General features: G+C 55.7%; 2 protein-coding genes across 6 annotated transcripts in view; one reads left to right on the forward strand and one right to left on the reverse strand.

The window, feature by feature from the left end:
• Positions 1 to 311: 311 nt before the first annotated feature.
• prdm4 (PR domain containing 4) lies at positions 312 to 17,928 on the reverse strand. 3 transcript variants are annotated; one of them, XM_088646461.1, is made up of 11 exons: positions 17,824 to 17,928; positions 16,561 to 16,694; positions 14,443 to 14,631; positions 12,687 to 13,322; positions 10,099 to 10,248; positions 9,169 to 9,287; positions 8,179 to 8,264; positions 7,144 to 7,271; positions 5,940 to 6,287; positions 4,865 to 5,033; positions 312 to 2,941 (listed from the first exon to the last, which is right to left on the reverse strand). In XM_088646461.1, the coding sequence occupies exons 2-11, from the start codon at positions 16,691 to 16,693 to the stop codon at positions 2,641 to 2,643; spliced, it is 2,259 nt and encodes a 752-aa protein (XP_088502587.1). In that variant the 5' UTR covers position 16,694; positions 17,824 to 17,928; the 3' UTR covers positions 312 to 2,640. The 3 variants fall into 3 exon arrangements, with proteins under 3 accessions (XP_088502587.1, XP_088502588.1, XP_088502589.1); XM_088646462.1 differs by having other exon boundaries at positions 16,561 to 16,895; positions 17,824 to 17,914; XM_088646463.1 differs by having other exon boundaries at positions 16,561 to 16,816; positions 17,824 to 17,899.
• A 2,089-nt stretch (positions 17,929 to 20,017) lies between these two features.
• The window catches only part of LOC148654417 (achaete-scute homolog 4-like), a 171,895-nt gene continuing 170,306 nt past the window's right edge, over positions 20,018 to 21,606 (forward strand). For all 3 annotated transcript variants that reach the window (XR_015941375.1, XR_015941374.1, XM_088646575.1), the window contains exon 1: positions 20,018 to 20,458. The gene's annotated coding sequence lies outside the window, so the exon portion shown is untranslated. The remainder of the gene's footprint in view (positions 20,459 to 21,606) is intronic.

The following is a 21,606-nucleotide window of genomic DNA, read 5'->3' on the forward strand; positions in this document are numbered from 1 at the left end:
TGAGGCGGCAATGCCGTTCTTCCCGATAGTCGTCCTGTGTCTGGCGCTCTTCCTCCAAAACAACTTAACAATTGCACGCATTTCCTCCAGCTACAGGGTAGCGATCGGAGCAATTCAGGCGAGGCGCCTCGGCCGGGATTCGAACCCGCGACCTTCCAGGTCCGAACGAGCCCGCAAACCGGACCGCCGCCCCTCTCTGCTCTGTACGCGGCGCAGAAATAACGGCGTTCAACGTTTCCGCTGTTATTCTCAGCTGGGGGTCGTGCCCTCTCCCTGCCCTATCCTCACGTAATAAAACAGGTCACACAGCGTCCCTTTGAACAGGTCTTTTAATACAGATTTAAAACAAAACAAAAAAGCCACCAGGAACAGAATCAAGGGGGGAAAAAATGCGCGATTCTGTGAGCAGAGAAACGTCAGGAGCCTCCTTGTGGGGGGGCTCAGCCTACCCGCACAACGCCTGGCACCCCCTCACCCGTCTCACACACACACACACTCGTCGTGGCTACGCTTGTACGGGCGCGTACTGCTGCCAGGAAGGAGAAAACCACCACCAACAACAACAACAACAAAAATGCGTCACCTCGTATAATAATACTAACGCTTACGGCCGACAGGCACTGTGGAAGAGCCGGCTTACCAGAGCAGGTGACCTCACCGCCCTTCCCTGTGATAGCAGGACTACAGCTACTGGGCTGTGGAGAGATCTCTCATGGGCTCACCGGGCTGGGTCCCTGCAGAGAGACGCGGAAGTCCCGGGTTCGAGTCCCCGACGGCCCGACCTAATGCGGCAAGGGCGCTCGCCTGAACCCCCCGTCGCGTTACAATACCGGGACCAGCCCGCGATGGCACCCCTGTGTCGCACCGGGCGATTCATACCTGGGGTCACTAGTTGACTTGCAGTTGGGTTTTTTTCTCTCCCCCCCAGCGGTGGGTGGGAGCGCGACTAAACCCGCAGAAGGAAAGCCGGACAGTCGTGCACAACTGAGCCCACAGCCCCGGCTGTGCTCCCGGGAACTCGGTGCGTCATGGTTCATTCACACACCCCCAATGGACCATCGCATCTCTTATAATTACGCGCCCCGACACGAGCTTTTAGTTTATGCTCGCTGGCTGGCAGCAGTGCGCTTTCCTAACTGTGACAAGTGGAGGACGATATTGTCCTATTTTTTGTCCCCCGTGACCCGGGGGCGCTAAACTCGCCCCCTCTCTCTCTCTCGGATCCGGCGTGCGAGTGCAACACGAGGGACAGGGAACCACACCGCTTCTCCGACCGCCCGGGCCGGCGGTACCATCGGAGACCCGATGGTCCTCGACCAATACTCGGGATTGGAGACGGGAGACCGACACCGGCTCAGCGCCTCGGCTCAAAAATAACAACCATCCCGGCCGGACTCGTTCGGTCCTCGAAGCGCAAGCGAATACGGCGCCGATTTCAATTTCAATTAAACCCCCTCCGTCGATTTTTTTTTTTTAAAAGAACGACGTTTCCAGCGAGTTCTCGGCGGATGCGGGTCCGGATAAACTCCTCTCGCAAGCTCAAAAGGCAGCTGACCCCCCTGATACACGATTTATCCTCGCAAAGCGGATATATATATATAAAAAACACAGATCCAGCATTTACACCCCATGAGCAACACCAATGTGCTCGCTGTCGTGCAAGGCGACGCCTGGTCCCCGCCTTTTCAAAACAGCGAAGGGCCGGTAAGGAGCTACAGGTGGAGAATTCAGACGGCTGGTCAGTTCCGCAGTAACACGTGTTTTCTCACGGCGCCGGATTTTTTTTCCCTCAAAATCGCTACTGCTGTTTTTTCTTTTTTACAACGGCAGACCCAGTGGATATACGGGGGAGAAATCGCACGCGAGTACCGATTATCGCTGGTGCGACCCCCTTTCTCTCTCTCTCTGCATTTCCAGAGATGCTTTTGGATGAGAAAGCCTTTCAAGCGGGTTGAAAAGCAAAAAAAAAAAACAACAACCCGTTGCGTCTCCTGCCTCTCAGCGAAGACACTTTCTCACCGCCCACCGGTTAATGTCAATCATTCAATCATCCCCGTTAAAACACCCCCCCCCTCTGTACAACGACGCGTAAGAACCGACCCGAGGCGTAACGCGATGACACCGATGGCGGTCTCCCTCACTCCCAGTGAATCAACTGTTGTAAAACTCGAGTGTTTGGGGGTTTTTTTTGGTGCAAAACTACCGCGTTAATACCAACCTGTCGCGACAGCAGCCCCAGAACGTCTCGGTCTCCACCCTCAGGTGCTCATGCAGGGGTGGGGACAGACAGACTGTGCCCCAGCACAAGCCAAACCCCCAAATATTGGACCCCCATCCCCCCAAAAAGGTAGTAAGGTAGTAAGATAACCCCCCCTATAACGCATCAGGCAGGGGTGACGTTTTCTTGGAGGCGAAAGCAGCATCGACTGTTTCAACTTGAGAGACCCCCGGGGGTCTCACAACGGCAGGACATCGCCGCCCGGCTCCGTTTCAGCGCGGACCGGTTTCTGCGAGACGCCCACCCCCCCACCAGCAAGGTCTCGGAGCCCAGTTTATCCCACCCCCCCCCCGGGCTGGAAACCAGTTAGCCGGTTCAGTCAAAAGCGACACGCCGCAAATAGGGGGCCGGACGCCCGCCGTTCAGTCCCGGCTGTGGTTCTGTCCGTGCTGCTGCTGCCCGCGGCCGGCCCGATCGCCCTCCTCTTCCTCTTCCTCCTCCTCCTCTTCCTCCTCCTCCTCCTCCTCCTCCTCCGCGGGCCGGCTGGCCTTCGGCCCCTTGCAGATCTTCAGGTGCCGGGTGAGGTGGTACTTGGTGAGGAAGGCCTTGGTGCACTTCTCGCAGACGTAGTCCCTGCGGCCCTCGTGGGAGTTCAGGTGCTTCTTCAGGTGGTTGGTCCGCCAAAAGAGCTTGTCGCACCTGGGGCACTTCTTCTGGCGCTCCCTGGAACGAGCGTTTCGCAGCGTCAATCCCTGCCCCGGCGCTGGCGTTGGGCGCGTCTGCCCTTCCCCAACACTGCCCCCGAAACTCGAGTCCCTTTCCTGGGACTTCTGAAACGGCAGCTCCTATTCCAAATTATAGGCCAATTAGATAGGCCAATTAGATAGGCCAATACTGCCAAACAGCCAAATAGTTGACCAAAGAGTTTTTTCCCAAATACAGGTCTTTCAGTGAGCTCCAGGCATGACAGACATTCGGACTGCCCGACTAGCCCAGCTGTGACTCTTAACCTGGGGGGTTGCGGGTTCGAGCCCCCACGTTGAGCGGTTCAGGTATTCTCATTATAAAGAAGGTCCCGGTTCGTCCTTGACCTCCTGACCCCACCCCCCCCCCCTCCCCCAATGGTATTTAATGCGACGTCATGATGGAAAAACTGATTCAGATACTACCGAAGGTCACCAGCGCTAGAGAACTCAATTCACTCCTGCCACTTAGTGTTTGAAAAAGACCTGAGTTTTGCACACGCCCTTGATGACTGAGTCACTCATTTAATTGAGGTTTCTGGTTCGTGTTGCTTTTAGGTAGGCTGTTTTGTTTTTCTAGGTTTCTTAATTATTATTTTTTTTGCTGTGTGCGCCTGGTCAAAATCATTTTGTTTTTGTTTTTTTGTTACGTTTTCTTAAATAAAACCCTTTAAAAAAAATAAATAAAGCTCCCGGAACTGAACGAACTAAGAAATAAAAAGGGAATAATCAGAAGGACCGATTTGCAGGTGGGGTGTTAATCTACCCATTCCGGAGCTGCGATCTAGATGTCGCCTGTGCCTTTTCCTCCAGCCTGATTTAACGATTAATGAGCCGATCGAAGCTGTATTAATTAAAGGCTCTGGGGGGTTCACTCTATAAACCCCCGTCGCTGGAAAGGAACAAGATTTATTCCACGCTGGAAAAGGCTCTTGCTGCAGTAACACTCCGCTGTTTCGGCACAGCAAAACCTCATTTTGCAAAGAGTAAGATGGCGTGGAGCCCTGCTAGGCCAGCAGAAACGCCAGGCATGAGCCGGCGCCCCCCCGGACCGGCTGCAGCAAGGCCTTCGCCGACCCCAGACGACCCGGGTGTACGCCCAGCACCTGGGACGGGCTGGGGAGAGGGAGAGGGAGAGGGGGAGAGGGGGAGAGAGGGGGAGAGGGGGAGGGAGAGGGAGAGGGAGAGGGAGAGGGAGAGAGAGAGGAGGAAAGGGAGAGAGGGGGACGGAGAGAGGACCCTGACGAAGTACAGGCTCAGTGACCAAAAACATGGCCATAGAAACTGGCCATAGAAACTGGGCGACACAGGCAGACCTGGCTGCCCAGAGAGGACAGGCTGTGCTCCCACTGCCAGCGGGGAGAAATAGAGACAGAGGTGCACTTCCTACTGCACTGTGACAGATACTCTGGGATTAGAGAAACGTTCTTCCCGAAATTCAGAAATCTAATCCCAGAGTTCTCACACCTGCCAAAACCACAACAGGTCCCAATCCTACTGGGAGAGGGAGGAGGGAACTCAGTTGATCTGGCAGCCCAGTATGTGATCTCCTGTCCCAGCCTGAGGAACAGTGAGTCTGTCTCCCAATAATGCTCCAGCCGCCTACAGTATATGTCAATATTTTATAATATGTCTTTGTTGTAAATGTCTGTAACATGTCTGTAGATTTTATTTTACTTCTATTTTTTGTCTTGTTCCCTGTTAATTTTATTATTTTTATTTGCTTTGGCAACACTGATTGTACCCATCGGTCATGCTAATAAAGCACCTTGAATTGAATTGAATTGAGAGGGTGAGGGAGAGAGGGAGGGAGAGAGAGGGGGTGAGGGAGAGAGGGAGGGAGAGAGAGGGGGTGAGGGAGAGAGGGAGAGAGGGGGAGGGAGAGGGAGAGAGGCGCTCTTACTGGGTGTGGGTCAGCGCGTGCTGCTTGAGGTCCTGGCGGCGCATGAAGAGCCGGTCGCAGTGCTCACACTTCAGGTCCCGGGCGCCCGTGTGGATGATCATGTGGGAAGCCAGGTGGGCCTTCTGGGTGAAGGACTTCTCGCACACCGAGCAGCGGTAGTTCTTCTGGCCTGCGGGCGCAAGGGGAGGACCCACCGGTCAGGAAGGAAGGAAGGGGGATTGATCGAACGCCAGCAGCCGTGTCCCCCTGCAGCTCCCAGCTGACAAACCCCACTGGAGCCCAGCAGGTGTGAGCCTGGCCAGTACCTGGAGGGGATACTCCTGGGAAAGCTGAGGCTGCTGCTGGGAGAGGTGTGAGTGGGGCCAGCAGGGGGCGCTCACCCTGCGGTCTGTGTGGGTCCTGATGCCACTGAGGTCCTGACTCTCTGTGGTCATTAAAAATCCTTCTCGACAAGAGTAGGGGTGTCACCCCGGTGTCCTGGCCAAATTCCCCCCCCCCCCCCGGTCTTTACCCCTCATGGCCTCCTAATAACCCCCCTCTCTGAACTGGCTCCATCCCTCTGCTCTCCTCCCCCCTGAGAGCTGGTGTGTGGGGACCGTGGTCTTTGCAGCACAGCGGGGTCCCCCACTATCTAGGGGAGCGGTGCTCTGCCTGCAATTGAACCCCTCTACCACCAGGGGGCAGAGTAGAACTGCGCTTGTTGTTTTCAATAATAATTCCTTACACTTATTTAGAGCTTCTCTGGACCCTCCACTCGGAGCTCTTTCCAGGTCAGGGGGGATCCCACTACCCCCACCAGTGTGCAGCCCCACCTGGATGATGCTCCAGTCCTCTCCCACACACACACACACACACACACACACACACACACACACTCGCACCAGGGCCAGTCCATCACAGGATACACACAAACACACACACTCACGCCAGGGCCAGTTTTCCCAGAAGCCCATGTCTTTGGACTGGGGGGTGGGGAGGGGGAACCAGAGCAGAAGAAGCCCCGTCCGAACCGGGAGGGAACACACAGACTCCATCCAGACAGTGCTCTGGGAACTGAACCCGCGGGACCGGGTACCTGTGTGGATCTTCAGGTGCGTGCGCAGGTTGCTGGGGTCGCTGAAGGCCTTGCTGCAGAACTCGCACTTGTGCGGCTTCATGCCCACGTGCCCCATGATGTGCACGTTCAGCTTGGTGGAGGAGCTGAACGCCCGCGAGCACATGCTGCACTTGAACTTCTTCTCCCTGGCGTGGCCCGGCCAGTGGGGGGCGCCACCGCCGCCACCGCCGCCACCCAGCTTGGCGCCGGGGCCCGGCGGGGGGCTGTGCACCTGGGTGTGGGTGCCCAGGTGGGGCTTCGGGTCCGAGTAGGAGGAGCACTCCTTCCGGCAGTGACACACCTGGGCGTCCGGGACCTCGGGGACACCTGGGAACGAGAACCACGGACAGGGACGGCTGTGAAAAACCGCACGCACGCACCACCGGGTCCCGAAACGTTCTCTCCCAGCGGTCGCACGCTGGTCTTCGTCCATTCACCCATTCTCTAAACACAGCATCCCGTACAGGGCCCTGGGGGAGCTGGAGTCTATCCCAGCAAGCAACAGGCACAAGGCAGGGTACACCCTGGGCAGGACACCAGTCCATCACGGACACGGACACCTGTCTGGACCCTCCACTCCGAGCTCTTCCCAGGTCAGGGGGAATCCCACTACCCCCACCAGTGTGCAGCCCCACCTGGATGATGCTCCAGTCCTCTCACACACACCAGCTCTCAGTGGGGAGGAGAGCAGAGGGATGGAGCCAGTTCAGAGAGGGGGTTATTAGGAGGCCATGAGGGGTAAAGGCCAGGGGGGGGAATTTGGCCAGGACACTGGGGTAACACCCCTACTCTTGTCGAGAGACACCCCGGGATTGTTAATGACCACAGAGAGTCGGGACCTCGGTTTTATGTCTCATCCGAAGGACGCCGCCCTCAACGCCCCCGGCACTCCTGATGCTGTTGCTGTTCCTCGTCCCTGATGCGGCGTGCGTCCACACGTTACACAGAGATAGTTCTGTGTAACGTTTAGAGGGGGGGGGTTATGAGGAGGCCGTGACACCAGGGTAACACATGGGGAGAGGACTGGCGCATCGTCCAGATGGGAGGGGGCGACACACTGGTGGCGGCAGTGGGATTCCCCCTGACCTGGGAAGGGCTTTGAGTGGAGGGTCCAGGGAAGAGCTGGAGAGCGATTATTGTTTCATTAATCGAAACGAAAGTGCGGGCAGGCGACCTCACTCACCGATCTGCCGGGCGTAGTCGCGGCTGTAGTAGTAGAGCAGCTCGTGGTCGGGGGGGATGTCCCTCGAGGAGCAGAAGTACAGCTTCCCGCTGTGGGGGTAGGCCACCAGGTTCTGCTCCTCCCCGGTGCTGCGCGGGAAAGACGACGGGGGGGGCGGCGGGATGAGTGAGCTGCCCCCTCTGGCTGCAGGGCCTGTGAGCCGCCCAGAAAAACCCTCCCCCCCCCCTCATGGCACAGCAGCAGATCCTACAACCCACCCATCTATCAATCCATCCACCCAATTCATCCACCAACCCGTCCGTCCATCAATTAATCAATCCATCCATCATCCACCCATGAATCTGCCAATCCATCAATTCATCAATCATCCATCCATCAATCCATCCATCCATCATCCATCATCCATCAATCAATCATCAATCCATCCATCATCCATCAATCAATCTATCCATCCATTAATCCATCAATCTATCATCCATCAATTAATCCATCCATCCATCATCAATTCATCCATCCATCATCCATCAATCAATCGTCAATCCATCCATCATCCATCAATTAATCCATCCATCCATTAATCCATCAATCCAATAACCCCATCCATCCGTCATCCATCAATTAATTCATCCATCCATTAATCATTCCATCTATCAATTAATCCACCATCCATCCATCCATCAATTAATCAATCCATCCATCCGTCATCCATCAATTAATTCATCCATCCATTAATCATTCCATCTATCAATTAATCCACCATCCATCCATCCATCCATCCATCCATCAATTAATCAATCCATCAATCCATCAATCCATCCATCAATCAATCCCACTGTGTACGCAGCTCTGTTATCTCCACCAGCAGGCATATCACCCAGCAACTCCCAACTGGCAACTCAACCCCCCCCCACCCCAGCCTTTACCAGTCATGGCCTCTATGAAACGAACGCCTTGAATCCCAGCGCACCACAGACCACCATCTTCTCGCGCCTGCGCTGCCACTCAGGTGCACGGCATGGGGCGGCGAGAACTTGCCTTGCCTTGCGCACGAACATCATCCAGTTGCACTCGTTCTCATCCGTGGTGACGACGCAGAACTCCAGCACGTTGCTGTGGAACATCTGAAACGGAGCACGCACGGGGGAGTGAAACTCACAGCGCGGGCCCCCCCTGCACACCGCGAGCGCGGGACACGTGGCGAGAGAAGATCTGGCGCACCCCGGACGTCACTGTGTTATCACGGGCACCACCTCGTTCCACGCCGTCTGCCGGTCCATCAACAACCCAGTCGGCCTCCCGGTTGTCTCAGGGACCCCCAGTTTATCTGAACCCAGGTTGACAGTTTAAACAATCTGGATTGTGATTAGTTTCCTCCCACAGTCCAAAGACCTGCTGGTGGGCTAATTGGCTTCTGGGAAAATTAATCCTGGTGTGTGAGTGAGAGAGAGTGAGAGAGAGTGAGAGAGAGTGAGAGAGAGTGAGAGAGAGTGAGAGAGAGTGAGAGAGAGTGTCCTGTGACGGACTGGCCCTGGTGTGAGTGTGTGTCTGTGTGTGTCTGTGTGTGTCCTGTGACGGACTGGCCCTGGTGTGTGTGTGTGTCTGTGTGTGTCCTGTGATGGACTGGCCCTGGTGTGTGTGTGTGTGTGTGTGTGTGTGTGTGTCCTGTGATGGACTGGCCCTGGTGTGTGTGTGTGAGTGTGTGTGTGTGTGAGAGAGAGAGAGTGAGAGAGAGTGTCCTGTGATGGACTGGCCCTGGTGTGTGAGTGTGTGTGTGTCCTGTGATGGACTGGCTCTGGTGTGAGTGTGTGTCTGTGTGTGTCCTGTGATGGACTGGCCCTGGTGTGAGTGTGTGTCTGTGTGTGTCCTGTGATGGACTGGCCCTGGTGTGAGTGTGTGTGTGTGTCCTGTGATGGACTGGCCCTGGTGTGAGTGTGTGTGTGTGTCCTGTGATGGACTGACCTTGGTCAGGACTCCCTTGTGACACTACAGGGCCTGCTGTAACACAAGGGGATTAACGCTTCTCACCTTCCAGACGTTAGTGTGAGTCTTCTCCGACCAGTTGGACACATCTAAAGTGCTACAGTGCTGCCCCACCAGTGGTCCAAAGCAGGTCCTCACAGGGATGGCTTCTCGTGCAAACACACCTGGAGACAGACAAGCATGGTCATCCCACACACAGTTTCCTCCACACAGAGTACTTCCATCCACCTCATCTCTATCCCTTTCATCCAGTACAGGACTGCGGGCTGCAGGAGAGCCGGAGCCGATCCCAGCAAGCAACAGGCGCAAGGCAGGGCACACCCTGGCTGGGACACCAGTCCATCACAGGACACACACACTCACACTTACACCAGGGCCAGTCCATCACAGGACACACACACTCACACTCACACCAGGGCCAGTCCATCACAGGACACACACACTCACACTCACACCAGGGCCAGTCCATCACAGGACACAGACACACACACTCACACCAGGGCCAGTCCATCACAGGACACAGACACACACACTCACACCAGGGCCAGTCCATCACAGGACACACAGACACACAGACACACAGACACACAGACACACAGACACACAGACACACAGACACACAGACACTCACACCAGGGCCAGTTTTCCTAGAAGCCAGTTAACCCACCAGCATGACTTTGGACTGCGGGAGGAATCCCCACATGAACACGGGGAGAACACGCAAACTCCACCCAGACAGCACCCCAGGGATCGAACCCAGGGCCCCGGCGCTGCAAGGCAGCAATGCCGACCCCTGCACCGCCGTGCTGCCCTCCAAAAACATCCCAAAAACACCATAAAAAAGGACATATATTCGTGAATAAGCTTCACAAGTCTCCAGCGGTAGAAGCCACATTCTTAACCACAGAAAGACTGCAAGGCTGTTTTTCACAGCTCCGAGGACGAAGGGTCAGAGGAGGAGGAGGAGGGCCGTACCCAGGTCCTGCCCCGTGACGGACGTCCTCAGGGAGAGCTGCCGGGGCAGGGACAGGCGGGCGCGGCTGTCCAGCGGGGTGTCCGGGATGAAGGTGACCGGTCCGTGCTCGGGGCAGTCCGACGGGTACGACCGGTCGCACAGCGTGCACCCTAGGCGAGAGCAGCCTGTTAATTAATTAATTAATTAATTGATTAATTAATTAATTGCGTACACTTATATAGCGCTTTTCTGGACATTCCACTCAAAGCGCTTTACAGGTAATGGGGATCCCCTCCACCCCCACCAGTGTGCAGCCCCACCTGGATGATGCTCCAGTCCTCTCCCACACACCAGCTCTCAGTGGGGAGGAGAGCAGAGGGATGGAGCCAGTTCAGAGAGGGGGGTTATTAGGAGGCCATGAGGGGTAAAGGCCAGGGGGGAAATTTGGTCAGGACACTGGGGTAACACCCCTACTCTTGTCGAGGAACCCCCTGGGGTTTTTAATGACCACAGAGAGTCAGGACCTTGGTTTTACGTCTCATCCGAAGGACGGCGCCTGTTTACAGTCTAGTGTCCCCGTCACTATACTGGGGCATGAGGACCCACACAGACCGCAGGGTGAGCGCCCCCTGCTGGCCCCACTAACACCTCTCCCAGCAGCAACCTTAGTTTTTCCCAGGAGTCTCCCATCCAGGTACTGACCAGGCTCCCACCTGCTTAGCTTCAGTGGGTTGCCAGTTGTGAGCTGCAGGGTGATATGGCTGCTGGCCTGGGTGATATGCCCTGCTGGCGTCTTCCGCAGGGAGAACCGGGGTGAAACGTCAAGCCCAGGGGTATACGTCCTTCGGATGGGACGTAAAACCGAGCTCCTGACTCTCTGTGGTCATTAAAAATCCCAGGGCGTTTCTCGACAAGAATGGAGGTGTTACCCAGGTGTAAAAAAGTGGGCTGGGAAAGCCAGGGTTCCCGCAGTCAGGGCAGAATCCCCTCTGGGTGAAAACTTTCAAAACCAATGTCCCAGTGAGGTGACTGGGTGCGCTGCACTGTAGGAGATGTCATCCTGCAGATATGTAATCTGAGGTGCTGGCAGCTTGCTGATGTAAAATTCCAGGGCACTGTTTCTGAGTGACTAAGAGTAAGAGTGCTAACCCTTTCGTCCCTGCTAAACTCCACTCTGAGCTTGCACATCCTGGTCTACATATTCTGGGGCAGAATGATCACTGTGCGTCTCCCAGGTGGGGTTACTGGCGCACAGTGATCACTGTGCGTCTCCCAGGTGGGGACCCTGGTGCAAAATGATCACTGTGCGTCTCCCAGGCGAGGTGACTGGCACACAATGATCACTGTGCGCCTCCCAGGCGGGGACGCTGGCGCAGAATGATCACTGTGCTTCTCCCAGGTGGGGTTGCTGGGGCTGAATGATAACTGTCCGTCTCCCAGGTGGGGACGCTGGCGCACAATGATCGCTGTGCGTCCCAGGCGGGGACGCTGGCGCACAATGATCACTGTGCGTCGCCCAGGTGGGGACGCTGGTGCACAATGATCACTGTGCGTCTCCCAGGTGGGGTTACTGGTGCAGAATGATCACTGTGCGTCTCCCAGGTGGGGTTACTGGCGCACAATGATCGCTGGGCGTCTCCCAGGTGGGGACCCTGGCGCACAATGATCACTGTGCGTCTCCCAGGTGGGGTTACTGGCGCACAATGATCACTGTGCGTCTCCCAGGAGGGGACGCTGGCGCACAATGATCACTGTGCGTCTCCCAGGCAGGGTTACTGGCGCAGAATGATCACTGTGCGTCTCCCAGGTGGGGTTACTGGTGCAGAATGATCGCTGTGCGTCTCCCAGGTGGGGTTACTGGTGCAGAATAATCACTGTGTGTCTCCCAGGTGGAGCCGCTGGTACAGAATGATCACTGTGCGTCTGCCAGGCGGGGTTACTGGGGCTGAATGATCACTGTGCGTCTCCCAGGTGGGGTTACTGGGGCTGAATGATCACTGTGCGTCTCCCAGGTGGGGACGCTGACGCACAATGATCACTGTGCGTCTCCCAGGCGGGGTTACTGGTGCAGAATGATCACTGTGCGTCTCCCAGGTGGGGTTACTGGTGCAGAATGATCACTGTGCGTCTCCCAGGTGGGGTTACTGGGGCTGAATGATCACTGTGCGTCTCCCAGGTGGGGTTAATGGGGCTGAATGATCGCTGTGCGTCTCCCAGGCGGGGACGCTGGCGCACAATGATCGCTGGGCGTCTCCCAGGCGGGGACGCTGGCGCACAATGATCGCTGGGCGTCTCCCAGGCGGGGACGCTGGCGCACAATGATCACTGTGCGTCTCCCAGGTGGGGTTACTGGTGTAGAATGATCACTGTGCGTCTCCCAGGCGGGGACGCTGGCGCACAATGATCACTGTGCGTCTCCCAGGCGGGGACGCTGGCGCACAATGATCACTGTGCGTCTCCCAGGCGGGGACGCTGGCGCACAATGATCGCTGGGCGTCTCCCAGGCGGGGACGCTGGCGCACAATGATCGCTGGGCGTCTCCCAGGCGGGGACGCTGGCGCACAATGATCCCTGTGCCATCTCGGCGATCCCGGCGGCCGGCACTCACAGATGGTGAAGGCGGCGGCCAGGTTCTCCTTGTTGGAGTTGGAGTCCTCCAGCTGGAGCACGGACGGGACCAGCACCAGGTTCTCGGGCCCCAGGGGCACCTCGGTGCCGGCGGCGGCGGCGGAGGCGGGATTGACCGGCTCCAGGCCCATGCCGGCGGGCTCCAGGGGGGCGATGGGGTGGGACAGCACCACGCTGACCGGGCCGGAGCTCAACCCGGCCGGGTGCAGTTCGGGCTCCAAGACCACGGGCAGCTCCAGCCCCCCGCCCGCGTGCAGGGGCATCACCCCGGCCCCCCCGTCCACCCCCATGCCCTCGTGGCTCCGGGCCGGCTCCTCGCCCATGCCGTCGGGGGAGATGGGGCTGCTCACGCGGGGGGGGTCCAGCGAGAGGCCGGCGTCCAGGGGCACCTCGTGGGCGCCGCCCTGGTGGAGCCCCCCGGCGCCGTGCCCCCCCACCTGCTGCCGCGAGTCCAGGGCCACCAGGCCGGGCTCCAGCCCCACCGCCCCCCCGGGCTGGTAGGGGTCCAGGGAGGAGGGGTTGCTGGGCACGGAGAGGGGCGCGCCGGCGTCCATGTTGAGGCTGCTGGGGTGGATGTACTGGGGGGGCGGCCGGTCGGCCAGATACGACAGGATACCTACGGCGATCAAGCAGGAGAGCACAGGAGGGGTTACAAACCGGACCGGTCCAGCGACGTCGGCAGTGAGTAACTCATCGATCCGGTTGTTTCCTGAACAAAACCAGGGCATCACGGCTTCCTTGCTTACTTGCGTTACCCCCACATGGGGCGTGTGCTGCGCAGGCACGTACAAAGACAGGAATCCGTTTCGAATACTCTAATCGCTCTGCCCGATTCGGTGTCGCAGGGGGAGGCTGCAAGCCTGTGACCCAGCTGGTGCCAGCCACAAGGCAGGGTACATCCTGGGCAGGACGCCAGTCTGTCACAGCACACACACACACTCACGCCAGGGCCAGTCCATCACAGGACACACACACACTCACACCAGGGCCAGTCCATCACAGGATACACACACACACTCACACCAGGGCCAGTCCATCACAGGACACACACACACACACACCAGGGCCAGTCCATCACAGGACACACACACACACACACCAGGGCCAGTCCATCACAGGACACACACACACACCAGGGCCAGTCCATCACAGGACACACACACACACACACACCAGGGCCAGTCCATCACAGGACACACACACACACACCAGGGCCAGTCCATCACAGGACACACACACACACACACACACACACACACACACACACACACACACACACACACACACACAGGAGAACATGCAAACTCCACACAGACAACACCCTAGCTCCAGAAATAAACCAGGGGTTCCAGATTTCTTCCGGAAACTCTGGTTGATTTGTTAACTTCAGGGAAAACTGCCCCTGGTGTGTGTGTCCTGTGTGTGTCCTGTGTGTGTCCTGTGTGTGTCCTGTGTGTGTCCTGTGATGGACTGGCCCTGGTGTGAGTGTGTGTCCTGTGATGGACTGGCCCTGGTGTGAGTGTGTGTGTGTCCTGTGATGGACTGGTGTCCTGCCCAGAGTGTACCCTGCCTTGTTCTTGTTCCTTGCTGGGATAGACTCCAGCTCCCCCACGACACTGTACTGGATACAACGGTTAGAAAACAGAGGAGTAACCACGCCATTTCACTTAAGAAACAACCCAGATCCCACAAGTAAGGCAGAAAAAGTGTGTTCAATGACTCTCGTCTCGACCTACCGGGCAGGATGTGTCTGAAGTAGCTGCTCTCCAGGTGAGGGTATGGGGGAGGGGGCAGGGTGTAATTCCTCTCCAGGGTGCCACACATCACACCCCGGTCTCCGATGGGACCCATGGGCAGCATGAGGGAGAGGGCGGAGGGCAAGGACCCCAGGGAAGGACCCAGGTTAGGGATGGCCACCGGCATGCCTGAGGAGAGACCAGAACAAGGCCACTGACCAACGCCTTTAACGGGCACTGGGGCTGGGGAGAGCGGTGGGCTTCGGCGTCCACCAGTAACGATGCAGAGTGGATCAGTGAAAGCGGAACGTTCAGTCGGACGTCGCGTCTGACGAGTGGATGGCAAGGAGATTCAGTAACGTGAGCAGGAAAAAAGAACAACAGTTCAGGGGCAGAGTCCAGGGATCTGAACCAGGAGCTCAGTGCACTGCAGTGATGGAGCTGTGTGCTCGGGGCAGTGAGGCGATGGGGCTGTGTGCTCGGGGCAGTGAGGCGATGGAGCTGTGTGCTCGGGGCAGTGAGGCGATGGAGCTGTGTGCTCGGGGCAGCACAGTGATGGGGCTCTGTGCTCGGGGCAGTGATGGAGCAGTGTGCTCGGGGCAGTGATGGAGCAGTGTGCTCGGGGCAGTGATGGAGCAGTGTGCTCGGGGCAGTGATGGAGCAGTGTGGTGATGGAGCTGTGTGCTCGGGGCAGGGCAGTGATGGAGCCGTGTGCTCGGCACTGACCTGGAGCAGTGATGGTGCTGTGTGGTGATGGATCTGTGTGGTGATGGAGCCGTGTGGTGATGGAGCCGTGTGGTGATGGAGCCGTGTGGTGATGGAGCCGTGTGCTCGGGGCAGTGATGGAGCTGTGTGCTCGGGGCAGTGATGGAGCTGTGTGCTTGGCGCAGGGCAGTGATGGAGCAGTGTGCTCGGGGCAGTGATGGAGCTGTGTGCTCGGCGCAGGGCAGTGATGGAGCGGTGTGCTTGGGGCAGTGATGGAGCAGTGTGCTTGGCGCAGGGCAGTGATGGAGCGGTGTGCTTGGGGCAGTGATGGAGCAGTGTGCTTGGCGCAGGGCAGTGATGGAGCTGTGTGCTCGGGGCAGTGATGGAGCTGTGTGCTCGGGGCAGTGAGGTGATGGAGCTGTGTGCTCGGGGCAGTGATGGAGCTGTGTGCTCGGGGCAGGGCAGTGATGGAGCTGTGTGGTGATGGAGCTGTGTGGTGATGGAGCTGTGTGGTGATGGAGCTGTGTGGTCGGGGCAGTGATGGAGCAGTGTGCTTGGCGCAGGGCAGTGATGGAGCTGTGTGGTGATGGAGCAGTGTGCTCGGGGCAGTGATGGAGCAGTGTGCTTGGCGCAGGGCAGTGATGGAGCTGTGTGGTGATGGAGCTGTGTGGTGATGGAGCTGTGTGCTCGGGGCAGCGCGGCGATGGAGCTGTGTGCTCGGGGCAGCGCGGCGATGGAGCTCTGTGCTCGGGGCAGCGCGGCGATGGAGCTCTGTGCTCGGGGCAGCGCGGCGATGGAGCTCTGTGCTCGGGGCAGTGAGGCGATGGAGCTGTGTGCTTGGCGCCGGGCAGTGATGGAGCTGTGTGGTGATGGATCTGTGTGGTGATGGAGCTGTGTGCTCGGGGCAGTGATGGAGCTGTGTGGTGATGGAGCTGTGTGCTCGGGGCAGTGATGGAGCTGTGTGGTGATGGAGCAGTGTGCTCGGGGCAGTGATGGAGCTGTGTGCTTGGCGCAGGGCAGTGATGGAGCTGTGTGCTCGGGGCAGTGATGGAGCTGTGTGCTTGGCGCAGGGCAGTGATGGAGCTGTGTGCTCGGGGCAGTGATGGAGCTGTGTGGTGATGGAGCTGTGTGCTTGGGGCAGTGATGGAGCTGTGTGCTGGGCGCAGGGCAGTGATGGAGCCGTGTGCTCGGGGCAGCGCGGCGATGGAGCAGTGTGCTCGGGGCAGTGATGGAGCTGTGTGCTTGGCGCAGGGCAGTGATGGAGCTGTGTGCTCGGGGCAGTGATGGAGCCGTGTGCTCGGGGCAGTGATGGAGCCGTGTGCTCGGGGCAGTGATGGAGCCGTGTGCTCGGGGCAGTGATGGAGCCGTGTGCTCGGGGCAGGGCAGTGATGGAGCCGTGTGCTCGGCACTGACCTGGAGCAGCGATGGAGCTGTGCGGGGGAGATGTAGGCAGGCCCAGGTGTCCTCCGCTCACAGGAATGGCTCCGCTCACAGAGGGGACACTCAGCTGGTCCATCCCCACTGGACTCAGGTTCATGTCATTCATGCTGGGGGCAGGAACACCGCAGGGTCACCAGGGGCAGCAGCGTGCGGCTTCCGACAGCGTCTCAGGACAACACACTAATCCGCAACTGCATCCCCGCCTCCTTTCCCGCTGAAAGCCGAGACCCTGAGCGGGGACAGCGGGGACTCACAGGACACACATCGCTCCTGCCTCCTTGCCAAGAGCCGGGCCGATGAGAAACACCCTGCGGGGTTTCAAGTAGTCAGGAAGACGTCACCCGTGTCCCTTGCCACGGTCTTGCAAAAGCAGGGTCGTGAGCGGTCTACAGGTATGTCTACACGGAGGGGGGCCGTGTGGGAGTCCTCCTGCTATTGGGGAGCACAGTTTACCTCCCCACACACACAACCCACTGACCCTGAACTGCGCTGACACCCTCCCGCTCGGTCAGAAGAGGGGGACGCGAAATCGACCACGGCGGCGACGACAACAACAAAACGCAATGCAATGTTGAGAAGACGCGTCAACGGAGACAGCGGTTTGTCTTTTTTTCCCCCTTCCCACGACATGAATGTACCCTGGTGTTTTGACCGCCGGCTCTGCCCCCAGTAGGCGCTCGGTATCACCAGGTGTTCAAACAGATCGGAGCAGGATGTGGCGAGTCTCCTCTCCCACCGGTGGGCTTGGGCGACGCAGCGAACCCGCGGCAGACCCACGGGGCGTGAATCCGACAGCGAGACGGACAACTGACTGACTCGGACGACGTACGTACTTCTCACACGTTAAAAAAAAAAAAGCCCGACACGGTTCAAACCCCGATGAAATGCACATTTCGTGCCGGCAGAGAGCCGGAACACAGTCCCTACAGTCTATCCACGCAAAGGCTCCCCTGAGATGCCGCGTACTAACCCACGAGCCTCCGGTTAAAGGGTCCGATATTATAGCCGGGCGCCGTACCATGCAAAATAAATAAATTGCAACAGATACCCCCCAAAACTGACTTAAGTTAGCAGAAACCGCAAAAAGCAACAAGACTGCAGTCCAGGGCTGACTCCGCACTTAGAGAAAATCGGGTCTTCTCGCGTTCTCATTTTACCTACGGACGTCTCTTTCAACGCACCACAGCAGACACAACATTCTGCATATATATATATAAAAAAAAACTAAATGCCTACCCTTTCTCATATATATTCGGCTTGGGAGCGAGTATCCCGAACAGCGACTGCTATCATTGTTGAGAGCGCTGCTTCTGAGCATGCCCACGCACAGGGATTGGGGTCAGTTTGCCTTGAATTTTAGCAAACGAACAAAAGAGGGAATTTGCTATTATGATGACTGTACTGCACGGTAAGCTCTTGCACAGATTCTTTTAAAAGTCTTTTCTTCTCACTTAAGCGTTTCTGTGTTTTTTTTCCCCTCGCATACTGAAAGATAAAGCCACTACATGTTTTTTTTTTAAGTAAGAATTTGTAGACGAGCCCTTACCTGCTCAAATCCCTCCCATTAAAATGGATAGGTTTGACGTCATGCCACTGAGAGTGACGATTGCCTGTTTTGCTGTCCGGAACCCCAGATGCTACCTCACAAGCAAGGTTCAAGAAACAACTTTTGAAGTTGTTCGTGATTTTTTTTTATCACGTTAAAAACTAACACTTGTTATATATTATTATACAGTTTGTAACACGTAATATGGAAAAAAATATTATTTAGTTGTATCATATGCAGAAAGCAAAAAAAAATGCAGAATGCATTTCAATTTTTAATTTATATTTTAATTTTTTTGTGTTCTGGGTTGTAATTCCCTCTGGACGCGAAGTGTTTTGTGATTTTTGTGTTCACTTAACTTTGATTGGATACCTTTTTCTCATGTGTTTGTTTATTTGATGTTTCATACACGTTTGAAAAAAAGTAACTTCTTGTGCCGAATTTCAGCGGAAGGATAAAAATAAAAACAGCAGGTTGAGTACTTTAGCTAGCCATCTGAAACCGTCGGTTAATTGTGCAAATATAATACTTTTTAAAACATTAATATGTGAATTATTTCACTGTGAACAGCTGATAAATTCAGGCTCCACAAACAAATGTTATTAAAACGTAAACGATCATTTACGAACTCTGTAGTAGCAGTAGTGAGCAGAAAACATACATAAAAACTGTGTGAAACTGGCTGTAATTTATTCAACATTTCAGATAAATGACTGAAGACTGGTTGGTTAGGGAGGAAAAAAATCATGTTACAACTCCTGTGCAGACACGACCGGCCACGATTTCCACAACCTGAACTGCAAATCAAGCATAGCATTAATTACTCCATAATGAGTGTGGAAAGTACGAAGGGATACACATTACAGCGTACTCCGAAAGAGACATGCGTCACCCGTCATATAAATAACATCCAAATCCTTTTTTTGTCATCCCGGTTTAAAAAATAAAAAAGGAAATAAATTGAGATTGATTTTGTTAAGGCAGCGGAATAACAACACGCAACTTTAAAATCCTTGTAGTTGTAAATCGTTGTATTACCCGTCTTGTTATTCCGAGAAACTTTATAAGCCCCCGCTGACTGTTTTATTAGAGTACGGACATCGGGTCATCAGGGCATTGCTCTAGCTGATAAAAAGAAAATATATAAGGATTGTGCAGTTAAACTGGGCTGATTTCAAAACGAGGAAACTCCGCGCCAATCGCCCCTGTGAAACGGCAGTGAGGAGTGAAAAGGATGGGAACGGGCTCTGTTTGTGAAGGTCGGAGAGCCGAGGTGCTCCAAAGCGAAGGGCGCCTGCTCTCGGGATGACTTTGTTGAGTTAGAATCTGCACCACCGCAAACCCCACTGTTGGTGTTATGTGCCTGGTATTGAGCTATAGGTATTCGGTTCCCACCCAGGAACCTGTCCGCCGTGTGTTGGGGTCGGTTATCTCCCCTCAGGGCAGCGTGGTGGGCGATATCTGCTCCTAAGCTATACTAATGCTCCTAAGCGTTAAAGGCACGGATGATCACCCGGGAGGTGAAACGGAGATGTCATGACCGGCAGTCCATCGCAGGGCCAGTGCAAGCCAATCATACATGGGTACAATTTGGAGGCCACGGTAAAGATAACCCCCTACTCTTCTCGAGAAATGCCCGGGATTTTTAATGACCACAGAGAGTCAGGACCTCGGTTTGACGTCTCATCTGAAGGACGGCGCCTGTTTACAGTCTAGTGTCCCCGTCACTATACTGGGGCATGAGGACCCACACAGACCGCAGGGTGAGCGCCCCCTGCTGGCCCCACTCACACCTCTCCCAGCAGCAGCCTCAGCTTTCCCAGGAGTCTCCCCTCCAGGTACTGGCCAGGCTCCCACCTGCTGGGCTCCAGTGGGGGGCTGCCAGCTGGGAGCTGCAGGGGGACACGGCTGCCGGCTCGAACCCACTTCTTTTTTTGAAAAAAAAAAGTGAATGTGAGAGGAGGGCACAGCTGTAGGCCGTCTGCGGTGTTTTTTTGTCCCTTTCTTTTGATCTCATCTCATCTACCTGGCTCAAAAAAAACAAAAACAAACCAAACAAGGCACGACGCTCAGAAACCGCCCTCCTGCTACAGCGTCAACGGCACCGCCTGAAAAAGCGCTCTGAATGACTGACAGGCTGGAGGGGGGGGGGGTGGGGAGACACGGGGTCCGGGTCTTGCTTCCCGGAACCTGGAATTCCAGAACTTTTGTTCCTTTTGCACACCCAGGAGGGTGCCGCCAGCCTGCCCTCCTCGTCCGCGGTCTTTGACGGGATTATACGGCTCCCTGAAGGGGTGGAAGCGCTCTGGGGGGGACGTCCGACCGGTAGGTACTGTCGATCCCCAGTTCCGACATGAGTTTGAAAAAGCTCCTTTTCGCGCTGCGCGTCCTAAGCTTTGTCTTAGCTGGGACGGCAAAGAAAAGTTTATTATTATTATTATAATTATTATTATTATTATTGTCACCTTTGGAGAGGAAGCGTGCTGCGGTGAGGGTACAGGGGTGAATACGCGCTCAGCCGGACACCTGGACACCTGGACATTGTCCAAACAAGGGCTCTGGGTTCGCCAGCAGAAGATCTCAAGGTCGCGGTGTCCTAGAACTGTCAGGCTGAGACACAAATTACCTTGAGAGCAATTTTTTTCTTATTTTCCCTAAAGGATCGCCCTTTTCAACCCCTTCCAGTACATGTTCACCTTTGATGCAACTATTTCTTTAGATCGAAGAAAACACACACACACAAAACAAAAACACAAACGGCGAATTCCAGTCTATGTCAGGCTCCCCGTGACCCTGAATTGGATGGAAGTCGTTAGGAAAAAAGCAGAGATGTAACAGAAAAAAACATGCGATATCTTTCACTTTTCGGTTTTGCGTTTTAAAAAACAAATCGCAAGAGGAAATCACACAGACAAACCTGTGGAGGCAAGGTGATATTCTGTGGCTAAAACGCCAGAACAGTGAATACATCCAGTCATACTGCAGATTCCTGCGATGAATGTTAAATTTAAAAACAATTAGAGCTAGGGTGGTATTCCAAGGATCTGGATTTCGGGATTACTCTTGGATCTTTTATTGTAAAAGAGAAATCTTTCGTGATTCGTTTCCCAGTCGTGGATGTTTTACACGGAACTTTCAGGGTCCGGTTTTTTTTTATAGAATCCACAAACATACAGGACAAACACGAAACCCAAACACGACAGTCTCGCCTATCGACGGTGAGACGCTTTCACAGCCGCAAAGATAAATAGCTTTAGGATGTCAGAATAAAGGCTTTCAATATCCACGGCAACAGCACACACGAGGCACTGAACCTGATTTCTTACAGTGTCGGACCAAAGAAAACTTGTTTTCTTGGCGAGTCCATAGACATAAGCGAGCGTCACAAAGGTGTCAGACCTGACAAACACAATCTGCCGGGTTTGGCATGTAGTGGGTATTTGCGGTCGTGTTCTGAGAGGGGTGTCCAGTCT

The sequence above is a fragment of the Lepisosteus platostomus genome, chromosome 9 (assembly GCF_059453375.1).
Source record: "Lepisosteus platostomus isolate fLepPlt1 chromosome 9, fLepPlt1.hap1, whole genome shotgun sequence".
Classification (NCBI taxonomy): Eukaryota; Metazoa; Chordata; class Actinopteri; order Semionotiformes; family Lepisosteidae; genus Lepisosteus; species Lepisosteus platostomus.

Coding starts and splice junctions, on each gene's coding strand:
- prdm4 (XM_088646461.1), bottom strand. CDS start 16,693: ATGAATGACATGAACCTGAGTCCAGTGGGGATGGACCAGCTGAGTGTC. Junction 8,265..9,168: donor CTCACACTAACGTCTGGAAG/GTGAGAAGCGTT, acceptor GCTCCGTTTCAG/ATGTTCCACAGCAACGTGCT. Junction 7,272..8,178: donor ATGTTCGTGCGCAAGGCAAG/GCAAGTTCTCGC, acceptor TTTCCCGCGCAG/CACCGGGGAGGAGCAGAACC.